The sequence below is a fragment of the Elephas maximus genome, chromosome 1 (genome assembly GCF_024166365.1).
Source record: "Elephas maximus indicus isolate mEleMax1 chromosome 1, mEleMax1 primary haplotype, whole genome shotgun sequence".
In the NCBI taxonomy this organism is placed as follows: Eukaryota; Metazoa; Chordata; class Mammalia; order Proboscidea; family Elephantidae; genus Elephas; species Elephas maximus.
Window position 1 is genome coordinate 174,023,048 of NC_064819.1, and position 25,448 is coordinate 174,048,495.

General features: G+C 38.1%; 1 protein-coding gene across 1 annotated transcript in view; it reads right to left on the reverse strand.

Annotated features, from left to right (window-relative positions):
* The window catches only part of SNX3 (sorting nexin 3), a 38,513-nt gene that overhangs the window by 3,026 nt on the left and 10,039 nt on the right, over positions 1-25,448 (reverse strand). The window contains exon 2 of the mRNA XM_049900505.1: positions 6,836-6,931. Within this exon, the coding sequence (XP_049756462.1) occupies positions 6,836-6,931 (96 nt within the window). The remainder of the gene's footprint in view (positions 1-6,835; positions 6,932-25,448) is intronic.

The window sequence follows — 25,448 nt, forward strand, 5'->3', positions numbered from 1 at the left end:
ATTTCCTAGGCTAGACAACATGTCAGCTTTCTCCCAAATCCTATCTGTTCCCAAAGACTTGTCATTTCTTCCTTCTCCTACTATAGGAACATCCCAAATCTTCCCCTTCAAAGCCTAACAATTTCCAGGGTCAACTCATTCTGATCTCTCCCTTCTGGGAATTAGCTGGAGCTCACGTATTTGTTTCAATTAAATTTGTTGTTGTTAGGTGCTGTTGAGTTGGTTCCGACTCATAGCGACCCTATGCACAACAGAACGAAACACTGCCCAGTCCTGCACCATCCTTGCAACCGTTGTTATGCTTGAGCTCACTGTTGCAGCCACTGTGTCAATTCACCTCGATGAGGGTCTTCCTCTTTTCCGCTGACCCTGTACTCTGCCAAGCATGATGTCCTTCTCCAGGGACTGATCCCTCTTGACAACATGTCCAAAATATGTAAGACACAGTCTCGCCATCCTTGCCTCTAAGGAGCATTCTGGCCGCACTTCTTCCAAGACAGATTAGTTTGTTCTTTTGGCAGTCCATGGTCTATTCAATATTCTTCACCAACACCACAATTCAAAGGCATCAACTCTTCTTCAGTCTTCTTTATTCATTGTCCAGCTTTCACATGCATATTATGTGACTGAAAATAGCATGGCCTGGGTCAGGCACACCTTAGTCTTCAGGGTGACATCTTTGCTCTTCAACATTTTGAAGAAGTCCTTTGCAGCAGATTTGCCCAATGCAATGCGTGTTTTGATTTCTGGACTGCTGCTTCCATGGCTGTTGATTGTGGATCCAAGTAAAATGAAATCCTTGACAACTTCAATCTTTTCTCCGTTTATCATGATGTTGCTCACTGGTCCAGTTGTGAGGATTTTTGTTTTCTTTATGTTGAGGTGTAATCCATACTGAAGGTTGTGGTCTTTGATCTTCATTAGTAAGTGCTTCGAGTCCTCTTCACTTTCAGCAAGCAAGGTTGTGTCATCTGCATAATGCAGGTTGTTAATGAGTCTTCCTCCAATCCTGATGCCCCATTCTTCTTCATATAGTCCAGCTTCTCGGATTATTTGTTCAGCATACAGATTAAATAGGTATGGTGAAAGAATACAACCCGGACGCACACCTTTCCTGACTTTAAACCAATTAGTATCCCCTTGTCCTGTCCAAACAACTGCCTCTTTATCTATGTAAAGGCTCCTCATGAGCAAAATTAAGTGTTCTGGAATTCCCATTCTTCACAGTGTTATCCATAGTTTGTTATGATCCACACAGACGAATGCCTTTGCATAGTCAATAAAACACAGGTAAACATCCTTCTGGTATTCTCTGCTTTCAGCCAGGATCCATTTGACATCAGCAATGATATTCCCGGTTCCATGTCCTCTTCTGAAACCAGCCTGAATTTCTGGCAGTTTCCTGTTGATATACTGCTATAGCCATTTTTGAATGATCTTCAGCAAAATTTTGCTTGCGTGTGATAGTAATGATATTGCTCTATAATTTCCACATTCGGTTGGATCACCTTTCTTGGGAATAGGCATAAATATGGATCTCTTCTTGTCAGTTGTCCAGGAAGCTGTCGTCCATATTTCTTGGCATAGATGAGTGAGCACCTCCAGTGCTGCATCTGTTTGTTGAAACATCTCAATTGATATACCATCAATTCCTGGAGCCTTGTTTTTCGCCAATGCCTTCAGAACAGCTTGGACTTCTTCCTTCAGTATCATCGGTTCCTGATCATATGCCACCTCTTGAAATGGTTGAACATCGACTAATTCTTTTTGGTATGACTCTGTGAATTCCTTCCATCTTCTTTTGATGCTTCCTGTGTCGTTTAATATTTTCCCCATGGAATCCTTCACTATTGTTACTCGAGGCTTGAATTTTTTCTTCAGTTCTTTCAGCTTGAGAAATGCCAAGCGTGTTCTTCCCTTTTGGTTTTCCATCTCCAGCTCTTTGCACATGTCATTATAATACTTTACTTTGTCTTCTCGAGAGGCCCTTTGAAATCTTCTGTTCAGTTCTTTTACTTCATCAATTCTTCCTTTTGCTTTAGCTGCTCGATGCTCAAGAGCAAGTTTCAGAGTCTCCTCTGACATCCATCTTGGTCTTTTCTTTCTTTCCTGTCTTTTCAGTGACCTCTTGCTTTCTTCACGTATGATGTCCTTGATGTCATTCCACAACTCGTGTGGTCTTTGGTCACTAGTGTTCAATGCGTCAAATCTATTCTTGAGATGGTTTCTAAATTCAGGTGGGATATACTCAAGGTCAGATTTTGGCTCTCGTGGACTTGCTCTGATTTTCTTCAGTTTCAGCTTGAACTTGCATATGAGCAATTGATGGTCTGTTCCACAGTCGGCCCCTGGCCTTGTTCTGACTGATGATATTGAGCTTTTCCATCGTCTCTTTCCACAGATGTAGTCAATTTGATTTCTGTGTGTTCCATCTGGCGAGGTCCAAGTGTATAGTCGCCATTTATGTTGGTGAAAGAAGGTATCTGCAATGAAGTCATTGGTCTTGCAAAATTCAATCATTCGATCTCCGGCATTGTTTCTATCATCAAGGCCATATTTTCCAACTACTGATCCTTCTTCTTTGTTTCCAACTTTCACATTCCAATCGCCAGTAATTATCAATGCATCTTGATTGTACGTCCGATCAATTTCAGACTGTAGCAGCTGAGAAAAATCATCTATTTCTTCATCTTTGGCCCCAGTGGTTGGTGCATAAATTTGAATAATAGTCGTATTAACTGGTCTTCCTTGTAGGCGTATGGATATTATCCTATCACTGACAGCATTGTACTTCAGGATAGATCTTGAAACTTTCTTTTTGACAACGAATGCAACACCATTCCTCTTCAAGTTGTCACTCCCAGCATAGTAGACTATATGATTATCTGATTCAAAATGGCCAATACCAGTCCATTTCAGTTCACTAATGCCTAGGATATTGATGTTTATGCATTCCATTTCATTTTTGATGATTTCCAATTTTCATAGGTTCATACTTCGTACATTCCAGGTTCCTATTATTAATGGCTGTTTGCAGCTGTTTCTTCTTATTTTGAGTCGTGCCACATCAGCAAATGAAGGTCCTGAAAGCTTTACTCCACCCATGTCACTAAGGTTGACTCTACTTTGAGGAGACAGCTCTTCCCCAGTCACCTTTTGAGTGCCTTCCAACCTGGGGGGCTCATCTTCCAGCACTATATCAGACGATGTTCCGCTGCTATTCATAAGGTTTTCACTGGCTAATGCTTTTTGGAAGTAGACTGCCGGGTCCTTCTTCCCAATCTGTCTTAGTCTGGAAGCTCAGCTGAAACCTGTCCTCCGTGGTTGACCCTGCTGGTATCTGAATACCGGTGGCATAGCTTCCAGCATCACAGCAATAGGCAAGCCCCCACAGTACGACAAACTGACAGACATGTGGCTATTTACTTGAGTCCCTTGGTGGTGCAAATGGTTAATGTGAGCCACTGCTAATTGAAAGACTGGTGGGTCAAGTGTACCCAAAGACACCTTGGAAGAAAGGCCTTCAATCTATTTCTGAAAAATCAGCCACTGAAAACCCTATGGGGCACAGTTCTACTCTGACACACATGGGGTTGCCATGGGTCAGAATCGACTTCACAGCAATTGGTTTCAGAGGTTGCTGGTGAGCTTTGCAAGAACACTTTTTGTAGCCTGGTGAGCTAGACAGCCAGAATCCTAGTGAGGGTCAGGTGCAGTGGTCTAGGAGGGACACAAAAGACCACATGTTTCATGCTTCCATTTATAGGAAATGTCCAGACTAGGCAAATCCACTGAGACAGAAAGTAGATTAATGATTGTATGTGCTGGTGGGGGCAGGTATTGGAGGGGAATGGGTAGTGACTACTAATGGGTATGGGATTTCTTCTTAGGGTGATAAAAGTGTTCTAGAATTGACTGTAGTGATAGTTGCACAACTCTGTGAATATACTAAACACCATTGAATTCCATGCTTTAAATGGGTGAATTATATGGTAAGTGAATTATATATCAAAAAAGCTGTTCTTGGGAAAAAAACGTAAAGTATACATTCAGCAAAACACCCCAATGTGCCAGGTCTATGTTAGGCAAAGCCCAAAGTCTATCAAGGACCTTCTTTCCCATGATCATAAAAAATCTTCTTTTTTACTCAAAACTTTCCAAACTAACTTTGTACATTTACATCTTCAAACCACACATAATTTGTATATAAACAACAACAAAAAAACCCAAACTCATTGCCATCAATTCTGACTCATAGTGACCCTATAGGACAGAGCAGTGCTACCCCACAGGGTTTCCAAGGAGTGGGAGGTGGATTCGACCTTTTGGTTAGCGGCCTGAGCTCTTAACCACTGCACCACCAGGGCTCCAATTTGTATATACCAAAAAACCTGTTGTCATCGAGCCGCTGCTGATGTATAGCGACCCTGTAGGACAGAGTAGCACTGCCCCATATGGTTTCCAAGGAGCGGCTGGTGGATTGGAACCGTCGACCTTTTGGTTAGCAGCAGTAACTCTTAACCACTGTGCCACCAGGGCTCCAATTTGTATATAGTGAGCTGTAAATCTTACTACCAAATAGATATCTAAATGTTTCAATCCCATTTACTGAATATACATTCCTTTTCCCACTGATCAACAATGTTATTTTTGTTATAAACTAAAATTCCTATAAACATGAGTCAGTTTCTACATTCTACTAATCTATTTGCCCATCCCTAAACCAAAACCCTGGTGGTGTAGTGGAAACCCTGGTGGCGTGGTGGTTAAGTGCTACGGCTGCTAACCAAAGGGCTGGCAGTTCGAATCCGCCAGGCGCTCCTTGGAAACTCTATGGGGCAGTTCTACTCTGTCTGTAGGGTCACTATGAGTCGGAATTGATTCGAAGGCACTGGGTATGGTTTTGTTTTTTAAAGCAATACCACATTGGAGCCCTGGTGGCACAGTGGTTAAGAGTTATGGCTGCTAACCAAAAGGTAAGCAGTTCAAATCCACCAGCTGCTCCTTGGAAACCCTACTGGGCAGTTCTACTCTGTTCTACAGCGTTGCTATGAGTTGGAATCAACTTGACAGCACCTAACAGCAATAACAACAACCAATACCACACTATTTTAATTACTCCTAAGACATGTTCTAATGTCTCCTAGCTCAGTATTTATTCAAAATAATTTTTTGGCTATTTTTGAGACTTCTCTGATTCTAAAGCTCACATACAAATCTATAAGTTTATAAAGAACCCCTTTAAGGTTTCTATTAGTATTTTATGAATACGTTAGGAGATAATACCTTAGTTCCTTCAGGTCTGTGCTAAAATGTCATTTGTAAGTAAGGCCTCCCTTGGACCATGCAATATAAAAGAGTAACTCTCCTGGTACTCTTTATTTCTCTTACTTTAATTTTGCTTTTTAAAGCTTATTACCCTTCTGACATACTATGTATTTTAACATTTTTTTTTCTGTCTTCTCTTCCCTTCACCACCACCCTGATTTATCCAGTAGAATGTGCACACCACAAAAGCAGGGGTTTTATTTTGTTCTAAACTCCTACAACACTCAAATGTTTGTAGGATAAATTAATATTTAAAATAGTAAATATTGTAAACTGGGAATGTAGTATTTCCATTTATTAAGGTCTACTTTTATATCACTTAGTGAAGTATTACAATTTTTTTTACACGAGTCTTATATTGTTAGTTTTACTAACACATATTTTATGCTTTGATATTATTTTGAGTAACTTAGTTTTTCCTTGACGTTTTTGGTAGAATGCTATGATTTGTATATGTTGCTCTCATATCCAGCCACATTCACCTGGTTTAAGAAGTCTTGCTTCTAGTCCTAGCTTACGAAGCTTTAGAAACAAGCACAACACAGCCTTAACCTACTGCATGGCTCCTACCATACCCATGTCTTTCCTATCACACTCTAGTCATAAATAACTTCTCACCATTCTAAGCATACCATGTGCTTCCGTGACTCTATGCCTTCAGTGTCATTCTGACATAGGGCTGGAATGAGGGACATGAGAGTGAGACCTTTCTCCCTCAAATTTATTTTGTAGACGAAGACACCAAATTTTCTTCTGATAGAAGATAATCTTTATCAAGGTATTAAAAAAAAAAAAAAAATCCATTGCCATCAAGTAGATTTTGACTCAAAGTAACCCTATATGACAGAGCAGAACTGCCCCATAGGGTTTCCAAGGAGCGCCTGGTGGATTCGAACTGCAGACCTTTTGGTTAGCAGCCTTAGCTCTTAACCACTACACCACCAGGGTTTCCAAATTGCAGGTAGCAAACCCACTAGTATATTATGGCCATCATTTTAAAAAACTAACCCGAAGAGAATATCAGCATGTATTACCCAGAGTAAGGCTAAGTATTATTTTATAGAATTTTTATTTGTCATATGTATGTGTGTGCTAAAAAATGTATTTATGACTCAGTAAAAAAAAACTGGAAATACACTGCCATGAGATGTAGTGAGGAAGAGAAACTTGGCAAACGGTGTGTGTGGGGGATGTGGAACAGGAAGATGGGGAAAATGAAGGAAGTAATAGCAAGAAAGTTCTAAGAAGTAGGTGTTACAATCCAAGTGAGAGTCAACAAAGACCTCAACTGGGCCACTGAAGTAGACAAGAGAAAGAAGAGATTTTCAAGGAAATATTAAAGACTCCTTCTCTACCTCCCTTGAAACAACATGAAACTGAGCTATTTGAAAAAAAGAAATCCTATTTGCTTTTACCCATTTTATTCTGGATAATTTTCCTGCAAAATTTTTTAAACATTAAAACTCATAATGTTTTGCTTTAAGGTAGCATTAAAAATAATTCTTACCTTGCTCTCTCTCTCTAATTCACTTCGCAGCCATTCAAAGTCACTGTATCTTCTTCTAACAGTAGATTCCTTCAGCTTGAAAATAGGAAGATTTGTCTGAAACAATTAAAAGGTTACTCCTAAAGTGAAGCACTATGAAGTTAAAGGGGACTTCAAAGAAAGAGAAACCTAGGTTAATCAAATTGCTAATACAGCAAGCCCAGTTACATTTAGATAATAATAAAATTATTAAGATGGCATTTTATATCTCTAACAAAACAAAACTTTGCTAATTGTTAAAAAGTATATTTACACTAGAGTACAACTTTTAAAATGCATACTGCACATGTGCTCTGGGGAAACCATTCTGTGTTAGGTTACCTACATAAATATAGATCATTTTTCTATTATTTCAATGTGTTGTAAAATACCAACTGAGCAGGAATGAGAAAGTGCTATCTCTAACTGCCAGCCATTTAGATAGCACCTTAGGATGCAATGCTCATGGTGGAAAGAGACCTTATCCAAAACAAATCCACTGCTGTCTACTCATAGTAACCCTGTAGGACAGAGGAGAACTGCCCCATAAGGTTTCTAAGGATGTAATCTTTACAGAAGCAGACTGCCACATCTTTGTTCCATGGAGCTGCTGGTGGGTTTGAACTGCAGACCTTTCGATTAGCAGCCAAGCACTTCAACCACTGCGCCACCAGGGCTCTCTGCAAAGAGACCTTAACTACTTTAAAATAAAATAAAAAATATTTCGTCACTAGAGCTGGAGCCCTAGTGGCATAGTGGTTAAGTGCTACGGCTGCTAACCAAAAGGTCAGCAGTTTCAATCTACCAGCTGCTCCCTGGAAACCCTATGGGGCAGTTCTACCCGTCCTATAGGGTCGCTATGAGTCTAGCTCGACTTGATGGCAATGGGTTTGGCTTTTTTTTTTTTTTTAGTACTGGATTGTTGTACACAGGGTTGCTATGAGTCGAAATCGACTCAAGGGCACCTACCAGGACTAGATTTGCTCTTGTATAATGAAAGAAATGAATAAGCACTATTCATAATGGCCTTCTTAAAAATATGCCAGAAAAGAGCAGGTGAGGAGTTGCAGCATCCAAACTCTTACCGCTAGTAAGAAATTAAGAGTCACATACATTAAAAAAAAAAAAAATTTTTTTTTTTTTTTTTTAACATTAGATCAGGTTAATAGATCCCGAGTACAGGCTGGGGGCAAGTTTAAGAACTGAAAACATAATGCCCAGCACTTTGTAAGTTACATCTGAATGTAAAAAAGAAAAAAACTTTCAGAGACATTGTTCTCTACAAGATTACAAAGGCTACTACTTGCTACTTCTGTCAACTTCTAAACTTAAAAAAAGTTAACAAAGAAAGACTTCTATCTTTTACAGGATTCTTCTTAAAGAGAAAATATGCTATCGAATCCAATAAAAAAGTTTTCTGAATAAGCACTTCTAGCAGAGCTGTTTGATACTAGTATTTTATTATCAAGAATAGATTTTAAAATGCACATAAAGGTGTCATGGAAGTAAGGCCTGGTGACCTGCTTCCAAAAGGTTACAGCCTTGAAAACTCTATAGAACAGTTCTACTCTGTAACACACGGGGTTGCCATGAGTTGGAATGGACTCGATGGCAATCAATAACACCAACGATATCACTGAAAGTTTGTAGGGGACAGAAATGATCTAACACATTTCAAGCCATAACTTGCTGGAAATGTTATTTAATACCGCAAATTTTCTTAGATTGTATTTTGTCCTTAGTCTTTGAGTTTGTAGAATTGTAGAAAAAAGGTAAGTGCCACCTGAGGGAAAGACTGGCTTCCTACTTTGTATACAGGGACAACAACATTGTGCAAAATTCAACTCCTAAGAAAATTCCAGGCATTTGTTGAACTTAATGCCACTGGTTAAGTAAATGTCATTCAGCAAAAGAAAAGCTTTTTATTCAGGACCTGAAACCCATTTTGCAGCGGTCTCAATTTTTTTCCAAAGTGTATTAACTTCTATGTTGTATACCTTACAGCTTGAAATCTTCTACAGATGCTATTGGGCATAACACCGTATAGGTTTCAAGCATGAAACCAAATATCACAAGAGGTTTAAAAGCACTTGAATTTTCTTTCCCAGGTAACCACAACATTTGTTCATTGTATTAATGCCTAGGAGCAAAATTGCACCTAACAACACTCTTATTATACTAAAAGTCAAGCTTATATTTAGAGATGCCGTCTTGCTGTACAGAGGGGTATTCTCCTCCCCCACAGGGAATAAAATTAAGTCCCCTGGAGAGCAGGATGATAACTCCCAGCAAGAAAGCACTGGATTATTTCTCTCTAATTTCACCCATTGGCTTTTTAACCAGGTTCACCCTTCCGCATTAAAATATTAAGTCTTTGTAAGTGTCTAACGATAGAAGGGCCTTTACAGAATTGGGTGTTTTCTGCAGGTGAGATTTTACATTTTGAATTCCCTCCTCTCAAATTACTTTACAAAAGGGATTAACTGCTCTCTTTATTCAATACGTTAAGATCAAGCTTGTGAAAAGAGTTCCCTAAGAATTTTCATACTTCTGGGCACGGAAGTCTATAAAGTTAATCTCTGAAACAACATATCAAGCTTACAGGTACAATGTTGAGGGAAGTGAGCCAATTCAGCTCATTTTACCTTCCATTTTCCCTTTTGAACTTTTGACACAATCATGACTATATCTGACTCATTCTAATAGAGCAAGTAGACTCCACCTTTTGGGGAGGGGGAGTAGGAGGGGAATATCCCTTCTCTTCTATGACTAGCTTATAGTTGGATAGTTTATATATTAAAGGATCATGGTTTAGTTTAAGAAAATTCTTTTATTTAGTTTTCGTACCTGGCTATAATTTCTCTTCTTGTGTGAAGACTCCTTTAGAGCTTTGATAAAGCTGTGTCAAGAAATTTTTAATATTATTTGCCCATTACATTTAGAGTAATTAAGTTCTGCTTGTTAACTCCTTCTTGACCACAACAGAACCAAAATCAAATCCACTGCCACCTAGTCAATTCTGACTCATATCGACCCTATAGGACAGAGTAGAACTACCCATAGGGTTTCCAAGGCTGTAATCTTTACAGAAGCAGACTGCCACATCTTTCTCCCTGGGAGCGACTGGTGGGTTTAAACCGCCAACCGTTTAGTCAGCAGCTGAGCAATTAACCACTGGGCCACCAGGGCTCCCTTCTTAATCATTTCAAGAACTTTAAATTCAACTTACTTGATCAAAATAGACACATGGAAAGTGCTAAGGTTTTCTGTTTAAGCCACTGAATTATCACAGTTAATTACCAAACATCTCTGAGCAGGAAAGTGATATGCTAAAACTCTAGGCTTGAGTTACAGCAGTAGCAAAGGAGGTTACAGAACAAAGAAGTTAACACAGAAACAGAACCCACAGAATTTGACAGATTAGCCGCATGTATGCGTAAGGAGCAGCGCTTTATTTCCTAATGGGTAAAAGTGTCAAACTCTTCGGCCACTTGTATGAAATAATAATATTTGTAGGAAATATTTTACCTGCTCTTTGTAGGAAATAATAAATCAGCCAATATGATCTCAGTGATCAGAGAAAAGCAAAAGTAAAGTCTATCATCAGGCAAGAACCACAGCCTAAGCCACAGTCTTCATCTGTATCTGTATACGTGTGTGTTAGTAAATGCAGAAGAGGGTAAGTTTGAGAGATCTTTGTCTACTTTATATTTCAGACTTTTCAGTTTCACTCACAGGGTTATGAAAACTCTACGAATCATGTCTCACTGCATATACGAAACAAACACAGGGGTTCCTATAAATATTTATATCAAATACTCAACACTTTTAAAAGTAAGCTGTGTAGCTCTCACTAATGTCTATGAAGAAACCCAATATGAACAATAATTTAAAGGTATCCCAGAGCTAAGGACCAAAATAACACTTATAAAGGCAGAGAATTATAATTATCTGCTTCTCAAAAAGTTAAGTTTTATGCCTAGAAGCCATAAAGTCTACAAAAACTATTTTATTTTATATTTAAAATATGCCTTTGTTAATCATTAAAAGCTAAATTCTAGTTAATTTGTTACCATCATTTAAAAACACAAGGAGTCCTGGTGGCAAAATGGTTAAGCTCTCAGCTGATAACCAAAAGGTCTGTGGTTTGAACCCACCAGTGGCTCCAATCCACCAGTGGCTCTGCAGGAGAAAAGACCTGGCAACCTGCTCCCAAAAAGATTACAGCATAGGAAACCCTATGGGGCAGTTCTGCTCTGTCCTACAAGGTCACTAACTCTGTCCTACAAGGTCACTATAGGTCAGAATTGACTTGACGGCACACGACAACAACTTAGTAACATTTCTTTGGAAAACTGTAGATAGATCATCTGTATTATTGAGGGAGCGAGAAACCAAGAACATATTAACATTCACATCTGGCACTGAAAGGAGCTTTAAAAATCATATCTAAATATGGGACTCTAATGTTAGAAAGTCAGAGCAAAAAAGTCAATCCAAAATCACCATTCCATGCCCTACCCTACCCACTGAAGTAAAAAAATCAATAGTTCTTAAACCTGGTTATGCCTTAGAATCACCTGGGAAGCTTAAACAATTTCTTAATGGCAGTATAACACATATAGGAGCTTTGGTGGCACGATGATTAAGCATTTGGCTGCTAACTGAAAGGCTGGCAGTTCAAATTCACCAGCTGCTCCATGGGAGAAAAGAAGTGGCAATCTGTTCCCATAAAGATTCCAAAAAAACCAAACCAAACGCAGTGCTGTCGAGTCGATTCCGACTCATAGCAACTTTATAGGACAAGGCAGAACTGCCCCATAAGTTTCCAAGGAGCGCCTGGTGGATTCGAACTGCCGGCCCTTTGGTTAGCAGCTGTAGCACTTAACCACTACACCACCAGGGTTTCCCCATAAAGATTAGTGTCTAGAAAACCCTATTGGGCAGTTCTACTCTGTCCTGTGGGGTCACTGTGAGTCAGAATCAACTTGACAGCACACAACAGCATAACATATATAGAAAAATGTACAAATACTAAAGGATACCTGTAGCTCAATGAGCTTTCACATGGTAGCAACCTGGGTACTCTTTTAAAAAAAGTCAGGCCAGCTAAATCAGAATTTCTAAGGAAATTGGCCCTTTTAAAAAGTTCCCCAATGATTAGTACATAACAGGATTAGAAACTATTACATCACATGTCTGCCTGGTTCAAAAGATCATAAAAGCAGCTAAAGCTGTGCTTATAGAGAAATTCACAGCTATAAATACCCATATTTAAAAAGAAAGATCTCATATAAACAGCCTAACTTCTACCTTAGGAAACTGAATCAGAGCGGAAATAAATGAAATAGAGAAAATATAAATGAAAAGCCTTCAATGCTTCAATCAAAGCACAGGAGACTTCAATCATCTTTGATATTATTTTCAGTATTTGTTTTACAAAGCTTTTGACATATACTAATAATGAGAGAAAAAATCAAAGTCAGTAACCCTACTAGTTGTCATATCTTCTCTTTCTTACCTTCAATTCTCACAGAGAATCACTTCGTATAAAAGTACACACTCTGTGATATTCTATATTAGAATAGTGGTTAAGATCTCAGTTTCTGTCTAGGTTCAAATCCCATCAATACCACTTAGCTATGTGACTTGGGTAAGTTAACTTCTCTGTTTATCATTTGCTCATCTACAAATAGGGATAACAATGTGAAAGTATATTGTAATAGATGATTTAGAGCTTAAATTAATCCAGATGATTTATTTTGTACTACTTTGGAAATCATACTATATGGGATAATTATTTTGAAACAAATTAGATTTGTAACACTGGAAGACCATGGTCTTGTAATATGATCTCACATAGTTGTTGCAGTGATTAAATGAATACATATAAAATGCTTAGAACTGTACCTAACACTATAAGTGCACAATAAGTCTTTCTTTGTTTTTCTTATATTGCTCCTTTTGCATATTCTTCAAACTTAAAAGCTTAGCAAAAAGTTCTCATACTTTAATAAATTCTTCTATATCTTTTACCAATTGTTACTATTCTGATACATATGACTTATAAATCTTCTATACACACGCACAGAATTACTTTTGTTAAGCCATTTGAGAATAAGACGCAGACAAAATAACCCCTTTACCCCTCAGTACTTCATTGTTAATCTTCAATAAAAGACATTCTCTTATATAACCACAGAATAATGACCAAATACAGGACATTTTACATTGTATACAGTCCATATTCAAATTTTACCAGTTGTCCCAATGGTATCCTTCCTAACTTTTTAAAAAGCAGAATCTAATCAATAATTAAGCACGCACTTAGTTGTCTCTTTCAAACCAAAAACCAAACCTATTGCTGTCGAGTCGATTCCATAGAATTCTAGGCTGTAATCTTTACCAAAGCAGACTGCCACATCTTTCTCCCGCTGATGGGTTCAAACTGCCAACGTGTTTCGGTTAGCAGCCGAGTGTTTTAACCACTGCACCAGCAGGGCTCCTTTTAGTTGTCTTTTTATTCTCCTTTAATACAGAAAGGTACTCCCCTGCCCTTTTTGCCATTTAAGACACAGACATTTTTAGAGTCCAGACCAGATATTTGAGACATATTCTGCATTTGGGTTTGTCTGGCCGACTCCTCACGACCAGCTGCATGTTATGCATTTTTGGCAGGAATGTGCCTAAATGATGTTGAAGCCTTCTCACTGCATCACATCAGGAGAAGCATGTGTCAGTTTGCCCCACGACTGGATCACCTGGTTAACATTAGGCCAGTGAAGTTACTCTTTTTTTAGTTAAAAAGATTTCTTTCTTTTTTTTTAATTCTTGCACCTGCCCTTCATAATAAAATTTGGTGCCATTCAGAACTTGCCTAGCTAAATTAAAAACTTACAGAACTGTCAGAGCACAATTTACATTTTTTAAGTGAAGTTATTTGCCTGCCTTTAACCATTAGGAAAGGAGCCGTAGTGGTGTAACATTTAAGCACTTGGCTGCTAACTGAAAGGTTGGTGGTTTGAACTCACCCAGGAGCTCTGCAGGAGAAAGACCTGGTGATCTGATCCCGTAAAGATTACAGACTAGAAGAACCGAAGGTCGGGAATGGGAGACTGTTGACATGTCGTGGGGTTGGTAACTAATGTCACAAAACAATACGTGTGCTAATTGTTTAATGAGAAGCTAGTTTGTTCTGTAAAACTTCATCTAAAGTACAATAGTAAAAAAAATAAAACTGTAAAAAAAAAAATTACAGCCTAGAAAACACTATGGGTAGTTAGTTCTACTCTGTCACATGGGGTCACTATGAGTTGAAATCGATTCCATGGCACCTAACAACTACCACCACCACCATCAAGAGAGAGACTGGTTTACTGCAGGAAAGCCAAATACAGTGTAGATACGCAAGATACGTAAACACGTATGTTCAGAATTGGTGGATTTAGTAGACAGAGTAAGAAGAGGGTTGGTTTATAGTCCACTTGGCTATGGATATTTGTACCTGGTCCAGGAGAAACTCAGCTTCTGTGTACCTTGCCTTTTCATTTGCAAGATGAGAATACGTTTTATTTAGCTCATGAAAAGATGATGGACTAATTATATAAGATACCTGAGGTATTCAGAAAACTAGAAAAGAACAAGACTAAAAACCTGTAGAGAACTGATCAATATTATTTTGTTGCTGTTTTTGTTCTAATAATATACCAGAAGACAAAACTTCAAACAAATGAAATGTTATAAGATGTCTGTGTATCTGTATAACCCAAAACCGAACCTGTTGCCCTCGAGTAGATTCTGACTTGATAGCAACCCTATAGGATAGAGTAGAACTGCCCCATAGGGTTTCCAAGGAGTAGCTGGTGGATTCGAACTGCTGACCTTTTGGTTAACAGCCATAGCTCTTTACCGCTGTGCCACCAGGGCTCTATATACCTGATAAAAAAAAAAAAAACTCATAGATGCTCTTAAACTGTCATTTATATTTAAAAAACAAAACAAAAACAGCCATTTTCCAAAAGTAAAGTACAGAGTAAGACCATCAGGAATACAAACTGACATTATAATACTGAAGAACGGATTTTTGAAACCTTGGTACAGAGCGCTAAAACAAGTGCTCCCTTCAAATCTAAACACAGGAAGCTGCAACATTATTAGTCTCCAAAAAGGCAGGCCTTACACTGGCTGACCTATTAAAGTCAGCAGCTACAGATACCCTATATGTAACCTGATTATCACTGATTACCAAGCAGAAAACCAAGCCTCAAGATGTGATCACCTGAATATAGCTTAACAATAGATGTTAGAAAAATGTTTACTAGGTGTTTCTAGTATTTCTTCAGATAGTGTCACGTGTACATTTAAAAAAAGAGACTGGCAACGACATCAAAAGTATACTCAATAGGCCATAATCTATTCAACCAATCCTAAGAGATGTAAATGGATGCCCCACTACAGTTCTCATTAACGGCTGCATTTCTCCAAATATCTGCATCTAGAGATAAAGGATAAGCTGAGAAGTGCTTAAGCTATTACCTCTCCCTTCAGTACTTTTGATACTTGTTTTACCCAATCTGGAACCGCATGAATAACTGGAGATATGGTTTATAACCTAGATGAACTCTAAGTATGGCTGGGGAGAAGTCATTTAAGTGGAAGAATAAGCTTTTAGTCTGGAGAACCTTTGAAATGTAGATTGTCACTAAGCCAAGGTATTTAGTTTAGTTTCTTTCTTTCTTTCATTTTTTTTTCTTTCTATTCTTCTTTTTTAAAATAAGGACATGGCCTACCAGTGATACGATTCCCCGTTACTTTAAAAGAAGAACCCTTGTGTAATTTCCAAAACAGTAAAAAAAAAAAAAACACCGTTATTTAGACCTGTTTAATGCATAAACCAAGTAATTCCATATACCTTTTCAACTTTCATCAATATTAATTCTGCTTTGGTCTTCCTTATTCATTGCCCAGCTTTCATATGCGTATGAGGCGACTGAAAATACCATGGCCTGGGTCAGGTGCACCTTAGTCCTCAAAGTGACATCTTTGCTTTTTAGCACTTTAAAGAGGTCTTTTGCAGCAGATTTGCCCAATGCAATATGTCATTTAGTTCTTGGCTGCTGCTTCCAGAGGAATTGATTGTGGATCCAGGTAAAATGAAATCCTTGACTATTTCAATAGTTTCTGTTTAACACAATATGTACACATGCATATATAAGGTTGCGAGTCCTTGTGGTACAGTGGTTAAGAACTACAGCTGCTAAACGAAAGGTCAGCAGTTCGAATCCACCAGCTGCTCATTGGAAACCCTTTGGGGCAGTTCTACTCTGCCTTACAGGGTTGCTATGAGTCAGAATTGACAGCAATGGGTTTTTGGTTTTTACGTTAGGTTGAGTTTGCATAGTGGGCTCATAAAAAGGTATCCTTACAATTTAAAAAATTAGAATAATGCATGTTCATTTGTAGATATTTCATTTTGGTATATAACCACTCAGTATACAAATACAAATCTTGTTTTTACTAAATATACTTATATTATTAGCTTCTCACTTGGTATCCTTAACATGATTAAATACAGACATTATCTAGGTGGGAGGCAGTATATACAATGGTTAGGCATACAGGCTCTGTAAACAGATACTCTGGTTTCAATCCCAACTCCTTCATTAAGCAGCTCTCTGACCCTGGGCAAAAAATGCAATTGATGAGAGCTGACTGAGGCCGCTATATATACCTAGGGAATTTACATACTTTTCTTAGAATAAGCTCCTAAAGGTTGCAAACTGTTCTTCGGAGAAGCTATTTTGCTGTAGAGGAAGGAACATAACTGCAGCAGGCTATTACTTTGGTTGCTGTTATGGGTTGAATTGTGTCCCTCTAAAATGTGTGTTCGAACCCTAACCCCTATACCTATGAATGGAGCCCTGGTGGCACAGTGGTTAAAAGCTACGGGTTACTAACTAAAAGGCTGGTAGTTTGAATCCACCAACTGCTCCTTGGAAGCCCTATGGAGCAGTTCTACTCTGTCTTACAGGGTCGCTATAAGTTGGAATGGACTCAACAGCAATGGGTTATAGGTGGGGATGTAATTCCACTTGGGAACAGGGTTTTTCTCTGTTATGTTAATGGGGCCATCAGCGTAGGGCCCTGTTCTAAACTCAATCGCTTCTGAGTTTTAAGAAACAGCATGGACATAGAGATAAGTAAGCACAAATGGAGGGAGACAGATGCCTGTGAAGATCACCAAGGAGCCAAGGACTGCTAGCTACTAGAACCTGAGATAGACAAGGAGGGCCTCCTCCTACAGCCACACTGAATTTGAACTTCTAGCCTCCTGAATTGTGAGAAAATAAACTTCTGTTCTTTAAAAGCCACCCACTTGCGGTATTTCTGTTGCAGCAGCACTAAGAAACTAAGATAGCGGCCTACAATAAACGATGTCTCCCAGTAGTTAAACCTCTTTCTGTATCCTCTCCCATGTTGGCTTGGACATATGACTGTCTTTGATCAATGGTGTACTAACTAGCAAGCACTTGTACACTGGGGCTTGTCCACTTGGAATATTTGCTCATCAATATTTGTTCTCTTGGAACCTAGCTACCATTCTGTGAGAAGTCTAGCTATCCACATGGAGGAGAACTGAGAACCCCATCAACTGTCCCAGCTGAGCTCCTGGCTGGCAGCCGGCACCAACGTACCAGCCATCTGATTGAGCCATCCTGGAAATAAATTCTCCAGTCCCAATTACTGTGCTCCAGCAGGTGCCATGTGGAGACAGAGACAAGCTGTCTCTTCTAAGACCTGACTAAACTGCAGACTTGTGATAAAATGAATGTTTGATTCTTATTTTAAGCCACCAAATCTTGGGGTTGTTTGTCACACAACAATATATAATCGAATTAATAACCTAACCTTGGTAGAATTTTGCTACGTAAGAGTCAAAGAGACTCTGAGAGGACAGTATTTCATATATAAAAACTTGGTACCTCAAGTGTAGACTGTAATTTCTTTTTAATTCTTTGCTGTTTACTTCTTTTTTGCTTCCTTATTAGCTCCTGATTGTGTTCTGAATAACTGAGGTTCCCAGATAATCCAAAGTAGTTAATTCATTCTGGATTTTTTGGCAAGTGAATGTTCCTTCATTAAGAATCTGATAAAATGGGCTACACTGGTTTTTCCATGCTAAACAAAGGCAAGGTTATAAAATGAAAGATTGAGTTGCTCTGCCTACAATAAACAACTTGATAAACCTTCAACTAAGAATACATAATATGAAAGAGTTTGCTACCTATATTATAAAAGAATGAAGCTGAAATCCTTTTCCAGAACACAAAATAGTACCTGGAAAGCTATAAAAATACAAAAAAGGGTGTTTAATGAGTCTAAGGCATAAGTGATACATATGTTAATAGACTCTTTTCAAAGAGTCAGAGTGATTAGCTATAAGAGCAACTAGACAATGACATTAAACACTATATACATATATGTTTTAAATCTGCAGATTGACAGCAATGCCATTACAACATCTTACTCATTTCATAAAGCCCTACAAAGAGTGATTATTGTTCTAATAGCCGGACAGTACCCAAATCACTACCACAAAAATCTTCATTTTATTAGAAATATTAGAAATGTAAAGAAACTTTGTCTAAGAACCTACATAATAAACCATGGCTAAGAGCACAGGCAATAAGAGGAACTGTAACTAGTCATCAAAGGTTTCAATGCATAAATAATTAGATCAGCACAATTTAAAGTATTTTCTGGCAGCACATTCTCTTTGTTAGATATAATCAATATTTGAGGTTGGAATGGACAGCAGGATGTTCTGGTTCTTTTCCTCATAATTTAAGTCATTTCTGAGTACTCTGTCTAACCTCTTTTCTTCCCATACTTGCCCTTCCTTGCCCTCTGCCCTGAGTTGTAAAGTTTGTGAGAAAAGGAAATCATTACAGGTTCTTCAATTCTAATCCTCAAAGTCTACTTAGAAGTGTGGTAAATAAAGATATTTTAAGTCAGGACATTCGTAAATATTAATTATAAAGTCTCATGAACCACAGTAAAATTCTGCTGAAGATCATTTAAAAGTGGCTGCAGCAGTACATTGACAGGGGACTGCCCAAAATTCAAGCTGGATTCAGAAGAGGACATGGAACCAGGGAAATCACTGCTGATGTCAGAGAGATCCTTGCTGAAAGCAGCGAATACAAGAAGGATGTTTACCTGTGTTTTACTGACTATGCAAAAGCATTCGACTGCATGGTTCATAACAAATTAAGCATAACACTGCAAAGCATGGGAATTCCAGAACACTTACTTGTTCTCATGAAGAACCTGTACTTAGATCAAGAGGTAATCATTCAAATAGAACAAAGGGATGCTGCATGGTTTAAAGTCAGGCAAGGTGTGCGTCGGGGTTGCATCCTTTCACAATACTTATTCAGTCTGTATGCTGAGCAAATAATCTGAGAAGCTGGACTATAAAAAGAACAATGAGGCATCAGGATTGAAGGAAGACTCATTAACAACCTGCGTTATGCAGATGACACAACCTTATCTGCTGAAAGTGAAAAGAAGACGAAGCACTTACTGATGAAGGTCAAAGGCTACAGCCTTCAGTATGGATTACACCTCAACATAAAGAAAATAAAAATCCTCATAACTGGACCAATAAGCAACATTATGATAAATGGAGGAAAGACTGAAGTTGTCAAAGATTTCATTTTACTTGGATCCACAATCAACAGCCCTGGAAGAAGCAGTCAAGAAATCAAACAATGCATCGCATTGAGCAAATCTGTTGCAAAAGACCTCTTTGAAGTGTTAAAAAAGCAAAGATGTCATCTTGAAGACAAAGGTGCCCCTGACCCAAGCCATAGCGTTTTCAATTGCCTCATATGCATGTGACAGCTGGACAATGAATAAGGAGGACCAAAGAAGAATTCATGTCTCTGAATTATGGTGTTGGTGAAGGATACTGAATATACCAAGGTCTGCCAGAAGAATGACTAGATCTGTCTTGAAGAAGCACTGCCAAAATACTCCTTAGAAGAGAGGGTGGTGAGACTTCGTCTAACATACTTTAGCCATATCAGGAGGGACCATCCCTAGAGAAGGACATCATGCTTGGTAAAGTACAGAGGGTCAGCGAAAAAGAGGAAGACCCTCAATAACATGGACTGACACAGTGGGTCCAACAATGGGCTGAAACACAGCAAGAATTGTGAGGATGGCTCAAGACTGGGCAGTGTTTCGTTCTGTAATATACAGGGTGGCTACGAGTTGGAACTGACTCGATGGCACCTAACAACAATCTATACATTTAAGAAGCTCAATAAACTCTGAGTAGGGTTAAACACAAAGAGATTCATACCTAGACACATCATAGTCAAACTGATGAAAGCCAAAGACAAGCAGAAAATCTTGAAAGTAGCAAGGGAAAAATGTTTATCACATACAGGGGCCTTATGATAAGATTAACAGTTGACTTCTCATTAGAAATGAGAGAAAGATGCGGCAGTCTGCTCCTGAGAGAAAGATTACAGCCTTGGAAATCCTATGAGGCAGCTCAACTCTGTCATATAGGGTTACTATGAGTAGAATCAACTTCACAGCAATGGGTTTTCTCATTGGAAACAACAGGAACCATAAAGCAGCAGGATGGCATATTCAAAGTAGGGAAAGGAAAAGAAAAAAAAAAAAAAATTCTGTAACCAGTATGGCAGGTAGAATTCTAAGATGAATCCCAAGATTCCTACCCCCTGGTGTACACACATCTCCTTGAATGTGGGTGGGAACTGTGAATATGATGGATGTCACTTCCATAAGGCAAAGGTTAAAGAATTTTACAGATATAATTCAAATCCCCAATGAGTTTGACTTTGAGTTAATGAAAAGGGAGATTATTATGAGTGGGCCTGACCTAATCAGATGAGCCCTTTAAAGAGGATTTATGCCTTCCCTGAAACCATAAAAATTCCTTCCCTGGCCTTAAAAAAGAAAGCTGTCTACAGCTGCAAGAAAATGAATTCTGCCAACAGCCATGTGAGCTTGGAAGAGGACCCTGAGCCTCAGGTGGGACTGCAACCATGGCCAACAATTTGATGCACGCCTTATGAGAACCTCAGCAGAGGACTCAGTTAAGTTATGCCCAGACTTCTGACTTACAGAAACCAGTGAACTAGTATTTGCTATTGTTTTAAGGTGCTAAGTTTGTGGTAATTTATTATATAGCAATAGAAAACTAATACATTCAGCAAAACTATTCTTCAAAAATGAAAAAAATGAAGTATTACCAGATAAAGACTGAGAGAAGTCACAGCTAGCAGATCCGCCTTACAAGAATTATTATAGAAAGCCCTTCAGGTTGAAAAAAAATGGCACCAATGGTAACCTGAATCCACATAAAGAAATAACACAGTAAATGTAATTATGTAGGTAAATACACAAAAAAACAAACAAAACCCATTGCTTTCGAGTTGATTCTGACTCATATACAAGACAGTATAACTACATTTTTCTCTTCCCTTAACTGATTAAAAAGTCAACTGCAAAAAACAATTTTAAGACTGTATTCTTGGACTTATAATTGAAAATGATGTAATATGCATGATATTAACAGCACAAAGGGAGGGTAAGGAAATACAGCTATATTGGAGAAAAGTTTCTATATTATACTAAAATTAAGTTAGCACTAATCTGAAGTAGACTGAAAAGCTAACAAAAAGCTAATAGGCGTATTATAATTCCTAGGTCAACCAGCAATAACATACAATAAGTTTTTTTTAAAAAAGTAGGAATTAAAATGGTCCACTAGAAAATATCTAACACAAAAAGAGTAAAGGAAGCACAGAGAAACAAAAAGGCAGGAGATACATAGAAAACAACTAGCAAAAAAAACCCCAAAAAACCCAAAACCCAAACCCATTGCTGTTGAGTTGATTCCAGCTCACACAGACCCTACAGGAAAGAGCAGAACTGCCCCATAGGGTTTCCAAGAAGTGGCTGGTGGATTCGAACTGCTGACCTTTTGGTTAGCAGCTAAACACTTAAACCACTTTACCCACCAGGGCTCCAATAGCAAAACAGCAGATGTAAACTCAATCATACCAATAATTTCATTAAACATAAATGGATTAAGCATTACACTCAAAAGGCAGTGATCATCAGACTGGATAAAAACAAGATGTCACTAGATCCTATCTACGAGATACACTTAAGATTCAAAAACAAACACTGGCTAAAGGTGAAAGGGTAGAAAGTGATACCTTATGCGAATAACCCTAAAAAAGTTGGAGTGGTTATGTTAATATCAGACAATATAGACTTGAAGACAAAACAAAAATGTTAAGAACTGACACTAGCTTCTTGGCAAAAGATCATGAAGAACTGCCTTCCTCCTTCATTCTGGTAATTTGAAGGGAAAGATCATATAAATGACTGCCTTCCCTCCCCCATTACTTTTGTTTCTATATTTAAAACACTATATTCTATAAGAATATAATTAAGGGACTCTGGGACGAGTTCTACCTTCCTTAAGCATAGCCCAATAATAACCCAGACAGCCTGGGGGAAAAATGCAGATCTGGTCATTTATATCAGAAAAGTAATCATTTATTGAAAATCAACATTTTCATCTCTTTTTTGATGGTGCAACAGAAAGCTGGAACCATCCTTCAGATAATAATAATAGCAGCTAATACCGAATAAATGAGATAGTATATAAAGTCTATTAACACGTCATTTAATTCTCACAACTCTGAGGAAGATACTAACACTCTCATCTTTAGGTTGGAAAATAGGTACAGAGGGGTTAAGAAAATTGCCCAAGGGCTCTCAGTTAAAAGATGGGGGAAAAGTGGGCTATGAATCCATATCTATAATTTCAGTGTTCTTAACCCTCAAAGAGCAAAAACTTACTTAGTGGAGGGTCTAAAAGAATGGAAGTCCCTAGTACAGACAGTCCCAGGTTTTGAATATCTGACCCATAGTTATGAACCAACCCTCATAAAGCCTATTATATTAAAAATTTGAGCTACATACAATGGTTCGTAATAATAAACACGTGCTACTTTGCAACGGGTATCAAAACATTATTATTACTGTATTATAATGTTAAAGACATTTTAGTGTATCTGGAAGTGTTTCTTTAAAGTTTTTATGCATAAAAAGGTACAGTATACACTATGACAAACATTTGACTAACTGACATTAGGTAGAAACTATACCTGTTCTTACTCAAAGACGGATTTAAGAATGGAACTCGTTAGTAATCCAGGGACTGACTATGCGTAAGTACTCACAATACTTCTGCTCCTAGTCACACCTCTCTACCTACACAAAATACTGAAGTCGGCCCCCAGTACTTGGTAGGGAAAGATGGCCCCAGGTGAGGCCAAACTGATCAACTGGAAGAAAAGTCTACCTACTCAAAAAGGAAACTAGAACAATATAAGCAAGTTAACGAAGCCCAACAAGAATATGAGACATGGGCTCAGGTCTTCTGTTGGCAGGGCAGGGGTAGAGAGCTCTATATACGGACTGATGGAGAATGAGAGAAACAAAATGTAATGTCAGGGCAAGTGTGGTAATTAACAATACTAAATAGCAACTATTAATTTAAGAATAAAATTTCTCTGCAAATTCTGGCATAGAACACAATTCCTAGCAATACCAATATCAAAAACTGCAAGATGTCTCTGAAACCACATGAAACTAACTGGGAACAAACAGTACTCTTTCAATAAAGTCAGATGAAACTGAGACAAACACTAATCAGAACAGCAAGGTATCAGTGGTTGCAAAAGAAAGTGTTTCAACAATCGAACAATCTTTATACAAGTGACCTGTTCAACAACCAAGAATTTAAATTAGGAAGCTGTAAGAATGGAAGTTCTCTATGGTATCTCAAAGAAGCTATAACTGCTTTGGCTTTGTAGCTTGTTAAAGATGGCAATTCTTAATTCTCACCAATTTTTTTTTTTTTAATAAAATTGGTGTTTATGAAAAGAATATACCAATGTGTATACTTGAGGACAAAACTGATTTATAAAAATGCTTAAAATATAAATTTAATATCTACCAGAAATTTGTCTTAAGTTTGCCTACACAAGCACTTAAGTCATTCAGACTTCAATGATTTAATCTAACAAACTTTTCTGAGACCTTTATAAAGAACCTTTGAAGAAGGGCAGGAAGGGTGTTGGGGAAGCACTTTTTCCACTGGCCCACAACAAGACTGATTAAAAAGGTCCAAACCAAGAGATAACCCCAGGGGGTCTGAGCTGAAATCTTCGTATGGGCTGGGGCTCTCAACATACCTGAAAGCAGATACAACTGAAGTCTGTATGAGACCAGATAATTTTCACATCTTTAACATCTAACCTAAACAGGACTGAAGAGAAAGGAGTAAGATAAAGAGCACCATTTACTCTCATCCCAGTTCACTTTCAGTTAAGCTATGGTAGTCAAAGTAAACCATAGATTATAAACTTGTGTTCAATTTCCTAACTTAATAAAATGTTCCTATCCAAAAAATGTCTCTAACCTTTATTTGGTTCGATGAAGAAAAAAAAAAATTTTTTCCTATCTTCACCAGTAGAGAATGGGGTGTATATGAAATCAGTGCCATATACGGTGCTTGGCACAGGGGTAGCAGTAACCAGATCGTTAGAAACACAGTATAATGAGGCAAATGCAAAGAAACTCAAGAGAAAAGGCTCTGTGTACACTGATCCCTTCATTTATGAGCCATTCTGTATATTCCATAGACAGGCCAATATCACTTAAAAGTAAAGACAAGTCAAACAAGTCAACTTCAATTCCAAGGAAATTGGACAAACAGACGTCTGGTAGTTTGAGTATAACACTTAAGCAAATCATTGTTTGCTGTGAGATGCCCTCACTCTTACCTGAGACATGAAATATAACGCAGTACTGAGTTTAGAGATCACATCACCACCATAAAGTATAGAAAATGAATGAGGGCTGTAGGCTGAAATAAGAATTTATTCAGAGACAGCCAAAAACACGATTCTACAGCTTGAAAGAAGAGACAGGTCCAGACATAAAGTATTGGTGTCAGAACTAGGAGTTATCTATACAAGAGCTGTTAGCAGAAGGGTACCAAGGAATAACACCTTGTAGGCTAATCTCAGAAATCTTTAAAGTCAAATAACAAGTCCCAAAAGCAATCAGGAGACTAGGATGCCCCTGCACTTAACTCCCTTGAAGGCATAAACTGTGCTAATCTGCTTACTTCTAATTAGCTTGTACCAAAAAAGGATTTAAGGGGGCTGAAACTATGACTGAGACAGAAAAGAACACAGTACAGTAAGAGCTCAGTCTGCTGTTAATACAGAACAGGTCTGAATCCTGGCTTTGCCATTTACTGACACAGTAACCTTTGGTCATGTCTTTAAGCACTCTATGCCTCAATTTCCTCATCTTAAAATAAAGATGCTAAAGAATAAACGAGAAAATGTATATGAAGTACTTAGAATAACAGAGTTTAGCATTTGTTTTTTTTTAAACATTCATTCTCTTCATTGACCACCATGCCTATATATATATATTTTTTTCAATGGATTAAGAGATATCA